Here is a 12372-nt window from a genome sequence, read left to right on the forward strand (position 1 = left end):
TATTTTCACTGGCCTTTCCTTTATACAAACCCACAAACTGCTCATATCTAGACCATTTTTTCACTGGTTTTATTTCTTATTCTTTTTATTTAAACATGTCTTGAGTATTCAGTGTCTTAGAGAAAAATATTTACCACTGATTTCCCATAAAACTCCAGAACTCTCATTTATTCTTGCTAACCAGTAACCTTGTCTGTGTTCCAGAAATTTTAATTTGGCCTTTTGCTAGACTACGGGAGAAAATTTTAAAAGGAGGGGCCTGGAGAGATAGCACAGCAGCATTTGCCTTGCAAGCAGCTTATCCAGGACCTAAGGTGATTGGTTCGAGTCCCGGTGTCCCATATGGTCCCCTGAGCCTGCCAGGAGTATTTCTAAGCAGACAGCCAGGAGTAACCCCTGAGCAATGCCGGGTGTGGCCCAAAAACCAAAATAAATAAATAAATAAATAAATAAATAATAAATAAATAAATGAGGCTGATTCTGTCCAGCTCTTTGCTGTGATCATGTTTGTTTCCTTTATGGTCTCTCTTTCTCACTTTTCTATTAACTGCTCAAGGTCCAAGATTTTACCTGTTGTGTGTTAACTATTGTATATTCAGTACCCTACAGAAAGCCCTCAATAAACTTTTGTTGTATGGATAAATGAAAACAAATAAATGACAAGACCAAGTGATCAGTAAGTCACTGTGCCTATATGATATGAAATAGCACAGAGTAGGGAGTACCAAGCTTTTCTGATGGGCAAGGGTACACAGATAAAGAAGTGAGGAAACTTGACTTTAAAGAAGTGACTACCTACATTGACATTCTTCCAAGAGACCCAACACCCAACAATAGTTAATAAACTTGTAAGTTTATAAACTTTACAACTAATTATAGACTATTTCTTAAAGTATAAGCCTTTAAATACAACCCTCAAAAAGAAAACATGGCACTTTATGCTGGATTAAATATTATCTAGAAAACTTTTAAGGGTAGAAAACTCAATGTCATGTATGCATGTGTACATGAATGTTTGTTACATACCTCTAAGAAACTTTTCAGAATGGATGATCACACAAATCAGTATAAATTATGTGCTTTGAAGAGGGAGAACCATCTAAGAAAGAATATGGGAAAGAATAGAGGACTATTTCCAATGACTCACATCTCAACTCACCCTTAAGTTGTCCTCAGTACCCAATTAGGTGACTAAGACATAGGGGAGGATAAGAAAAGTCCTGAGGACATAAAAACAAATCAATTTTTTGTTGAATATTTCTAATGACATTACTAAAAAACAGAGAATATGATATAAGGCCTAGACTTGCTATTAGTTTAAAGTTTTTTTAATTTTATTTAGCTACTGCTCCTTTCTTATATAATAATGTAAATGCTCAGGAGACCAAGAATCAAATCTGAGATTTGGGACTCTCTCAGGATATTCCAGACATAGCTTCCCTTGTTTGGTTGATTGAAGACACTGCTCTGAGTAATGCCACTTATTTCAAAACTCCATACCTCACTTCCAATTAATCTTCAACTTGTATTTTCAATATGTGTGTGCAGCTTCATCATACACAACAAAGATACATTCTTCAACAATGCTACAAGAAGTAGAATTGTACATCACATTTTACAAAGAATAAAGTATGAAGAAGGAAAAAACAAAATTGGTAAGTAGTATATTAGTACAGCAAGCTGTGTTTTAATATGGATTACTACAAATTTCTTCCCTTTCTTTAATTATTTATACTGATGATAGAAATACTCATTGATTGTAAAACTTTGACTCCTCCCTTGATAGATGATTCATGTGCAAGATCTTAATAGCATTGCTAGTTTGTTGATACAATCTCATTTATCTGAGAGTGTGGAGGAATATTATAAATTCAAAAAACATTTATGGAATACCCATTTTGTGTCAAGTACTGGGCTAAGTATTGGAAAAGATGAACACATTCTTCTTCTGGAACTTGTTTCCAAGAAGTAAAAATAGTTAATAAATAAGTATATACTATAAATAGCATGAAATTCAAAAGAATTATAGTGAAGCTGTGATTGAATGATCAGGAAAAGTTTCATTAAGAAGCTGAAATTTGGACTGAGAACTTAAAGAAAGGGAGCTAGTATGGGAAAGCAAAAGGACAAATGTTCTAACCAGAGGAAATAGATGTAATAAGCTGTCACACATTAGCAAATTCTCCAAATAATCACCTCCTCCATTCCTCAGCCTTCATGACTTAGATTTTAAAATATGCAACTTTTGTGAGAAACTTTTCTTTTTTTTTATTTTTATTTTTTTAAATTTATTTAAACACCTTAATTACATACATGATTGTGTTTGGGTTTCAGTCATGTAAAGAACACCACCCATCACCAGTGCAACATTCCCATTACCAATGTCCCAAGTCTCCCTCCTCCCCACCCGACCCCCCGCCTGTACTCTAGACAGGCTCTCCATTTTCCTCATACATTCTCGTTATTAGGACAGTTCAAAATGTAGTTATTTCCCTAACTAAACTCAGTGGTGAGCTTCCTGAGGTGAGCTGGAACTTCCAGCTCTTTTCTCTTTTGTGTCTGAAAATTATTATTACAAGGGTGTCTTTCATTTTTCTTAAAACCCATAGATGAGTGAGACCATTCTGCGTTTTTCTCTCTCTCTGACTTATTTCACTCAGCATAATAGATTCCGTGTACATCCATGTATAGGAAAATTTCATGACTTCATCTCTCCTGACAGCTGCATAATTATATCACCAATTTCTTGCCTTATTAAATACATTATTATCTAAGGGGAGAATTTGCATGATTTTTTATCCCAGCAAGATATTTATTAATAATTGAATAATAATAATCTATATTAACCTAATCCTAATCAAGAGAGAAACAAAGATTACACAGATTTAAACAGTGAAAGTTGTAAAATAATAATGAATACAGAGGAGCATAGTCATGGAGGTTAGGTTTCTATAGAGGATGATAAGAATTTTAAAGAATGGAGTAGATAGTAGAAGCACTATCTAGAAAAAACCTCCTGTCTAAAGAAAAATCCAAAGTTTGTGGGAATGGGTTTAGCAGTCTAGAGCTGCAGTTTTCTGGGATTTATATATCAGTAGGGCTTGGAGAAGTTTCTACTGGACAAGGAAGTCATTTCCTAAGACTAATGGCACATGCCATTAGTACTGTAGGTTCAGCTGAACTAAGGAATGCCTTTTCTTGAGGAAGTGTTGTCTTCTGTTAGCCACCAGCGCTATATCCAATAAACCCTTTCTAAAGCTGTGTGCTGCCACAAACTACTGAGAAGAGTTCATTGGTACCAGAAAAACAAACTCTTTCCTTTTCCTTTATCTCTCCAGTATCTTTTACTAGCTGGCAAAACCTTAGACCATATGAATTAGCAATGGAGGAAAAAATGGCAATGTACAGTCCTATCACTGCAAAGGAAACAATGAAAGTGCATTTGGTGCTAACAGTCAATAAATTGATAGTTGTGCCTGGCTTTTAGACAACTCATGAATTTTTCAGGTGAAGTAGAGGTTGGAGGGATGCATTAGATATATTATATATTGTTGTAAGGAGCCCAGAAGATCTTGATGATCCAGAAATTTCAGCCAAGTCCAAGAATATGGTATTTAATAGTTTGTAAATGTGAAGTCCTACACACAAATTCATTAAACCTACTTTTCTGGCAGAGTGGGAGAAATGTTATTCCAGAGCATCGTGAAAGGAAAAGAACTTGAGAGTTCATTGAAGGCAAGCTATGTGAGTCACTAGTGTGATGAAGCTGCCAAAAACCTACTTTAAGATATCATTAAAATTAATGATATTTCAAAACATCAAAATAAATTAATACTGCACATTAAAATATCATTGGGAGAAACAATCAGTATCTAGTCCAAAATTGAAAACAGTGAGAGCCAATGTATGTGGGTATGTTGAAATAGAATCTGATTCAGGACTTCCTCCACTTTAATGGAGATGTAGTTCAATACATCTCCTGTCCTCTGAGACAGCATCTGTAGCAGAGACACACATTCCCTTCACAAAGTTCTTCATGATTACTCCAACTCGAATCATTTTTTGCATCTTCTAAATACCCATGGTCATTATTTTTGGAGTGAGTATTTGATAACCATATACAATCTTAGTTCTTGGATTCTAGATGCCCTTCAATGTTTCTTGTTTATGTTTCTGAAAACCTGGTATCCTAACTCTTGATCCCTATTGTCCAACAGATAGCAAAACTTTCTCAACTGTGGATGTTTTCCATATGAACTACAAATAACTTTAGGAAACTTAAACATTCATTTTATACCAAAAATACTTTAAGCCTGAGGCAGATAATTACACTATTGTAAAAGTAAATTATATAAAAATTAAAAAAATTAATTTTAGGAGGTGGCATTGTTCTCAGGGCTTACTCCTGTCTCTGTGCTCAGGACTCATTCCTGGACAGCTTAGAGGAACCATATGTAGGACAAGGCATAGAAACAGGGTCAATTGTGTGCATTGCAAATATCTTAGCCACTATACTATTTCTCTGGTTCAGAAAGGTCAGTTTAAAACATTAAAATCTGCATAATAAGAGCAGTAGTGAAAAAATCAGCAACATGAGACTTTCGATTTGCTACTAATTTGAAATCAATGTTTTTCTTGTATCAGGTTTGAATCGTTTGCTTACCAATGGCTCCTATGAAGCTGCATTTCCTTTGCACGAGGTACAGCTCTGCCCTTACTTAATTGTTATGTCTTGTTATAAATGAGCTATCAGGTTAGGGGCAGTCATTAATTGGGATGTTAACATGACATTTATTCAGGATGATTGTAATTTGTTCAGTGACTAATTAGGAAGGGCTTACTTTATAGCACCAACTTTCCTTCAGCATTTCTATATTTATTTACATTATCTACATGTATTTCTACATTTTTATATTGAATTGTAAGAATATTTGAATCAGGAGTCACCATGAATGCAGAGAAATAACTGAAGTCATCAAATTAATAATGTGTTGAAAATTTGCATGAGGTACAAGAAAGAGAGTAATATTCTTGAAATATATAGTTTCTGGGCCCGGAGAGATAGCACAGTGGTGTTTGCTTTGCAAGCAGCCAATCCAGGACCAAAGATGGTTGGTTTGAATCCCAGTGTCCCATATGGTCCCCCAAGTCTGCCAGGAGCTATTTCTGAGCAGACAGCCAGGAGTAACCCCTGAGCACCGCCGGGTGTGGCCCAAAAACCAAAAAAAAAAAAAAAAGAAATATAGTTTCTATAAGAAAGAAATTGATATTTATTTAAAGAGAAAAATCATTGTGGAAAGTGGTAATCAAGGGGTGATAAATGGAAGCTAATAGTATTTATTATTATTAATATAAAGTAATTTTTATTTATCTTTTATTGTTTTTAATTATTGTTTTATCTGCTACTAGAGGGTTTTATATATAAGAATTTTTAAAATAAATCTTTATTTAAATATATATGAGAATGTATATTAAATGTAACTGCAATTATTTTTTTCTTTTCCCTATTAGATATTAAGCTGAATTCCCTTTACCATGGGGTTTTAGATACCTCATTCTCATTGTTGAGATATTATTGTCATTTTCTTGGCAAGTGGTTACCCTATGATATGTAAAATACAAAGATAACTATAATAATCCATGTTTTCTAGAACCTCACAATCCATCCTGAGTATGGCTACTATTAGTAATATTTTCTGAACTTTTTTTCTGTTAAAAAAAATGTTAATAGTTTGCCAGTAAACTTGGAGGAAAATTTTCAGCTGTTTGCTGATAGCAAGTCTTTATTATACAGGATTTTTTAAACAAGGATGTAAAAAAACATGGAATATTAAAACCTTATCATTAAGAAGACTAGAAGCTTTGTTTCGAGACTCTTTACCAACAGCCATGAAACATTCTTGGAATGACTTTCTTAGTAGGGTAGAAGCCAACATTTGACACACAGATTTTTCTGAATTTTAAAGACAGATTTTCACATCCTGTAACTTACTGTAGTTGCTATCATGGTCCAATAAAAGATTCCAGGAAGAAACTCACACACTCCCATTGCCCCAGCCCATCCTTATTGAGGAAAAGGGCAGTATCTTAACAGTATTTATTACATGTGTAGAAGTAGTACCTGTAGGACTGGTAGGCATTATGATGAGGTAGAAGAGAGAAGGTAGGCAGAAATGTAGCAAAACCATAACTCAAGGTCTCCTCTGTGATTTTTTTTATCTCTATAAAACCCTGCATTCTAAGAACAGAATATTCAAAATTAGTAATAACAGCTGCAATAATAACATAATCACTCTTGACTTTTAGCTCTCAGTTTAACTTGACACCCTTGATAAACAAAAAAGGGAGAAGCCGATATCATGTCCATTATTTCAAGTTAAGCATTTAAATTTAGCTCTACAGAAAGCTTAGTTTATCTCTAGCGGTTTGCAACTGGGCTAAGATAAAGTCTCTTGATTTTTAGCCCTGTTCACTCTCTACTCAAAATGGAAATCTCAGGTCATTGTGAAAAATTAGTTGACAGTCAGCCAAGGTCTTTTTCTATTTATGAAACTCGTATTTATGAAACTGAACAAACAGAAGCTTCCATCTCTCTGTCTTTATTCAAAGAGATTACTTTAGGGGTTGGAGCAATAGCACAGTGGTAGGCCATTTGCCTTGCATGAAGCTAACCCAAGAAGGGACCTGGGTTCAATCTCAGGCATCCCATATAGTCCCCCAACCCAGGAACGATTTCTGAGAGCATACCCTGAGCATCACTGGGTGTGGTTCCAAAACAAACAAAAGAAGCAAAACAAACAAAAAAAGAGAGAGAGAGATTATACTTGAATTTTTGTAATTCTAAAGTAACTTCGAGCTTTTAGTTCAAAGATTTACTTAAGGAAAGACTTAAGGCTATAGATTTGACCTACTATGATGAGTGACAGGGAGAACTAACATGTCTTGGACAGGACCCCCTGAGCAAGATACTTAACTCAGACCACAGACCTAAGACACCTGTTCCATTGTGAGCTTTGTGGAATCAAGTTCAAGATGTCCTAGCTGCAATTTAGTAGCACTGAATTAGAACCCAATTCATACCTGCCTGAGTCTAGCAATCACAATGCTTATTACTCCACAACTTCATCAAGATGCTATTGAGAAGAATGAGTTCATATGCTTTCCTTCAGTAGAGATCCAGTCTTTTCTTTGACCACCCTAAATACCACTCCTGCTGGAAGAGACTAGTTCTAGTATCAGCACTTGTTAGTGGGTTCTGTGGATTCTATGGGAATTGCTTCACTGGAAATGGTGTTTTGATCCCAGGGAAGTTACAGAAGTAAGAACTCCATAAGAACCCATGGAGCAGAAAACCACCGACATCTGCTTTACGAGTGCTGGGCCTCCTGGGGCGTGTGGTATAAATACCAGCCTTTGGATCTTGTGAGGTGAGTTTTCAACCAGTGGCAAATGAAAAGCTTGTATATGGAATCCAGGTATGGTTCCTTGAACAAACCATCATTGTAAAAATGATCTGAGGTGCATGTCCCACTTGTATCTACCTTCTCTCTGCCAAAAAAAAAGGCAGTTCATTCCGAGGACTTTGGTGGTTCTTTGTAAACTAAATTTCCCACTGATAATTCTAAGTGACTGTCAGGAACAAGATACCTATAGCAGTTTTAGAGAGGTCATGCTGCTGACATTTATTGGTGACAAATAGAACATTAATTACTATCATGTAAGAATGCCAGGTAAATTACTATCATTCTGAAAATTGGTTATTTTTATTTATTTATTTATTTATTTATTTTTGGCTTTTGGGTCACACCCGCCAGTGCTCAGGAGTTATTCCTGGCTCCAGGCTCAGAAATTGCTCCTGGCAGGCATGGGGGACCATATGGGACGCCGGGATTTGAACCAATGACCTCCTGCATGAAAGGCAAATGCCTTACCTCCATGCTATCTCTCTGGCCCCGGTTATTTTTATTTTTAACTGATAATTTAAAGATTATGTTTATTCTGTGTATTATAAAATCACATCATCTTTTAACTTTTGGTAGATGTACATCCAGCAAAAGGTCATTCATTCTGGTGATTCTTGGTCTATCAGGAGGGAAGTTCAGTGCAAATTAAAAGCCCAAGGAAGTGATGCTGCTCAAGTGATAGAGGCTTTCAGGGCTGCACCTGGAAATAAATACTCAGAGGACCATGTGATTTCATGGATCAGACCAGGAGTGGCCCCATTCAAGTTTGCATCTTTAACCTCTGTACATTCTTATCACTGGTTTTTTGTTTTGTTTTGTTTTGTTTTTCTTTTTTCCCCTATGGTGGCATCGTCATTTAGAGATTGACTATTGAGATTGGGGTGCAACAATTCAAACTTTATGGATTCATTATTTGAATTTGAATTTGTTTTGTTTTGGGCCACACCTGGGGATGCTCTGTGGTTACACATAGCTCTGCACTCAGGATTTATTCCTGACTGCTCAGAGGACCATACGGAATGTTGAGGATCGAACACAGACTGGATATGTCAAGACAGTTTACTCTACACTGTACTGTCTATCTGGCCCCCATGACTAAATAGTTAGACATTTTTAGACAAACTATATTTGCTTCATTTTGACTGGGGTCTTTGGAAAATGAGCCCAGGGGAAATGAAACAACTCACTTTGTATTTTTCTCCTTGGGTAGTCATTTCTCCTGCCAGAATTCTTGTTGCCAACTGTATTTTCTGTTGACATTGGTGAATCATGTCCCCCCACTTTTTTTTTGGTGGAAGTGGTAACAAATGAACCAGATCATCTAAGTGAGTAGAAATATGTATTAAAAAGAAATTATTTTCCTTTGATCAGTCTCAATGCAGTACAAAACCTTAGTGGAAACATAAATAAAATCTCTACTAGATTTTAATCCGATTTTATAGAAATATTTTGATTTTTTAAAAAATTACAAAAAGATTGCTATTTACAAAATATCTCTGAGAATCTATAACAACACTTAAAGATTTTCTGTGTATTGATGAGTATAAGTTAACTTCCTATTGTGTTTCTAGTATAATGCTATATACTTTAGCCAAATAAATGGAATTTATGCCCTCTGGCTTTAAGAAATTTAGTTTCCTTGGGGAAAAAGGGCCTCACATTTCTGATACAAAACAATATAAGGCTATGTGGAGCTAGATAGGATGTATGATGATGTATCTCTTGCACTGAGCACTGAGATGTGTTGACAAGTATAAATTGAGATGAAAATTATAAGCATAATAATAATAGTAGAGTGAAGTTGTGGAGCATATAGGTAATCTTAATCTTTTAAGTAATTTCTGTCCCATTATTTGTGCTTCCTCCATATCTTTTCAGTTGGAACATATCTCAGCATCTTCTCAACCATTCCTTCTCACTTCATTTGTGTCCTGGACTATTGTTCCCTATTTGGTCTGCCTTTTCCCAATCTGGCTCCTCCAAATTTATGACCTTTCCTGAAGATAAAGTGATCCATTCAGAATATGCATCTTCTCTCCTAATTCCTACTCAGGATTTTTGCTATCTCAGAACAAAGACAAATGTGGTCTATAAGACTAGTAGTATACAGACTGGCCCACTAACCCTCTTACTCTGTTTTGCACTAATGCTCCCTTATTTCACCTAGTTTCTCTGACCACATGTTCGCATATACTGTTGCCTCTACTGGAAATGCTCTCTACTAGAATCACCAATCCAGAACCCAGTTTATTCCTCCCTATGATAGTTTTTTCCTCAGAGAAGTATTCCCTGACTAGAATGGTTAAATGGCCTTGGTTTTATTCATTGGTAGACTTACATTTCATTCTTTTCGTGACTCTTTCCCAAGTTTTATCATTAGAAGTTTGTTATCCTTTGAGCTCCCTTAAAGCAAAGATGATGTTCATTTTGTTTAGCATTATATTCTCAATACCTAGCTAAACATGGGCCCCAGGCATTTCTTAATTGATTAAATAAATACATCTGTGAATAGGAATGTATTTTGGGAAAGACTTCTGAGAGTGGAAAGTATTTGTGGAAACAAGATGATAGGCTAAATACTTCAATGCTGTTAATGTCCATTAGGCATTCTAAGAGGAAAGCAGAAATTGACATTTGGAAAAAATGAGCAATAGCATTTCAACTGAAAATTTAAAAAATAATTTTAATGTTATTACATTGGGCTAAGTTATCACTAACTTCGATTCATAAAAATTAGCAGTTGTGGGGCCGAAGCAGTGGTGCAAGCGGTAGGGGGGTTTGCCTTGCATGTGCTAACCTAGGACAGACAGACCGCAGTTCAATCCCCCAGCACCCCATACGGTCCCCCAAGCCAGGAGCAATTTTTAAGTGCATAGCCAGGAGTAACCCCTGAGCGTCACAAGGTGTGGCTCAAAAGCAAAAAAGAAAAAAAAGAAAAAGAAAATTAGCAGTTGTGATACATGGAAAGCACATTAGATTGTACTGTGATAAAAGGTTGTCTTTTTTTTTAATAATAGTTGTCATTAATGATGTTTAAGAAATAGAAAAGCCAAGGAATTCCCTTGGTTTCAGACTTTTAATACCATAGAGTAGAAGAAAATCTGGTTACTCTCAGAACATACATCTTGAATCTCTGTAGAGTTCTTCCATCTATCTTGATTCTAAACATCTTGTAAAGCTGTGAAATAGTAAAAAGAATGTTTAAAACATTTTATAATGCCTTTTAGTTTTTAAATATATATACACAGATATTTCATAAGATACAAAATAAGAACTCCTGTAAAAATGATAAAGATAATCTTCTCAATTGTCATCAACTCTCTAAATTCTCCTAGTTCCTAATCACTAGCAGAAGCATGTCTTACTTCCTGCCAGGGCTGGGTTGATTTTTTATTCTTAGAATAAATTTGCATATAATCATGTTTTATGGAAGTGCTTATTATACGTCTCAAATAAAGTACTAGCAGGAAAATAACTTGAAGCCCAGAGCCTAGATTTGTTCCATTATTCTGGCATTCCTTCTCTTGACTATTTATGGATAAGGTCCCTACAAGATTAAATGACTGATCAAATTGTTCAAGTGCTTTATTATAATCACTTCACTATAATTTCCAAGACTCTTGTTTCTTAACCAGGCGATACTTTGGAGAGAAGATCGGATTGTATTTTGCCTGGTTGGGCTGGTACACTGGCATGCTCTTCCCAGCAGCCTTCATTGGATTGTTTGTCTTTTTGTATGGAGTCATTACTCTGGATCACTGCCAAGTCAGGTATGGAGAGCTCTGGGACTTGTGTCTCCTTATATTTGAAGGCATATGTGGGAGTTTGTGCTAGTGTGTGTGTGTGTGTGTGTGTGTGTGTGTGTGTGTGTGTGTGTGTGTGTGTGTCTGTGTGGTGTGGGGGATGGGGTATTTATTATTTACTTAGCTAGTGCTCCCTTAGCCTTTTCTCCTGATTTCCTTTTCAATCTCTCTTAGAGAATGGTACAGATTGCTGAATTTCTCCAACCATTAAAATGCACTCTAATTCCTGTGATTTTCAACTACCAAAAAAGCAAAGTTCCCATTTGCATACATATAGGACACTTTATAGCCATAGAATTTATATCCAGTCATTTTCATTCACTGGTTATGAGCAACATTTTTGACTGTTTCACCATGTTTTTTTATTTTCTGCTAAAACTGAAAAAAATAGTGAGTTAGCAATTTTGGGCTTCAATGAATTTTTTAAAAAAATCCTTTAAATCTAAGCTTGACCACTACTTCACCAACTTTCTGGGCCTTGATAATAATTCATGTTTATGTTGATTGTTTTGACTCTTCAGAAAATAGTTTAAGGTATTTGTTGAGATCTTATTGCAAAGTTGTATAGTGGTCCTAAATAAAAACATATGGTTTTGACATTATTACAGTAATAAAAGTGACTGATCCACCTAAAAACATTTTAATTTTTTATTAAATTATTGAGAACTTATCCTTTGTATTTTTATTTATTCCTCTATTAATGGCATTAATTTATGTTGCTGGAGAACAAGGCAAATCATTTTAGGTAACTCTTTGTTCCCAAAACTCAGTATGAAACTGCTTTAAACCTGTGCAGTAAATTTTGTAGAATTTGAGGTAAAATAACCAATGTTTTTCTTTGTATGCTTCCCTGTGCTCAATAAAGAGCAAGAAATAAACAAGATTTAGAAATTTGTGGAATGATTAAAATGTACATACATTTGTTACATTAGTAAATATGAGGCTGAGAAGTTTCTGAAGACAAAAATGTAATCTATTGGGTCCATAGTGATAGCAAAGTGAATAGGGTATTTGCCTTGCACACCACCAACCCAGGTTCTCAGTTTTGGCCAAGAGTGATTTTTAGGCTCAGGGCCAGGAGTAATCTCTAAGCACTGCTGGATGTG

General features: G+C 35.4%; 1 protein-coding gene across 2 annotated transcripts in view; it reads left to right on the top strand.

Moving 5' to 3' along the window:
* ANO4 (anoctamin 4) overlaps positions 1 to 12372 on the top strand; it is a 388617-nt gene that overhangs the window by 282669 nt on the left and 93576 nt on the right. For both annotated transcript variants that reach the window (XM_049782805.1, XM_049782803.1), the window contains exons 9-12: positions 1549 to 1655; positions 4645 to 4700; positions 7306 to 7427; positions 11099 to 11233. In XM_049782805.1, the coding sequence (XP_049638762.1) occupies positions 1549 to 1655; positions 4645 to 4700; positions 7306 to 7427; positions 11099 to 11233 (420 nt within the window). The remainder of the gene's footprint in view (positions 1 to 1548; positions 1656 to 4644; positions 4701 to 7305; positions 7428 to 11098; positions 11234 to 12372) is intronic.

Source organism: Suncus etruscus, chromosome 11 (assembly GCF_024139225.1).
Source record: "Suncus etruscus isolate mSunEtr1 chromosome 11, mSunEtr1.pri.cur, whole genome shotgun sequence".
Lineage (NCBI taxonomy): Eukaryota > Metazoa > Chordata > Mammalia > Eulipotyphla > Soricidae > Suncus > Suncus etruscus.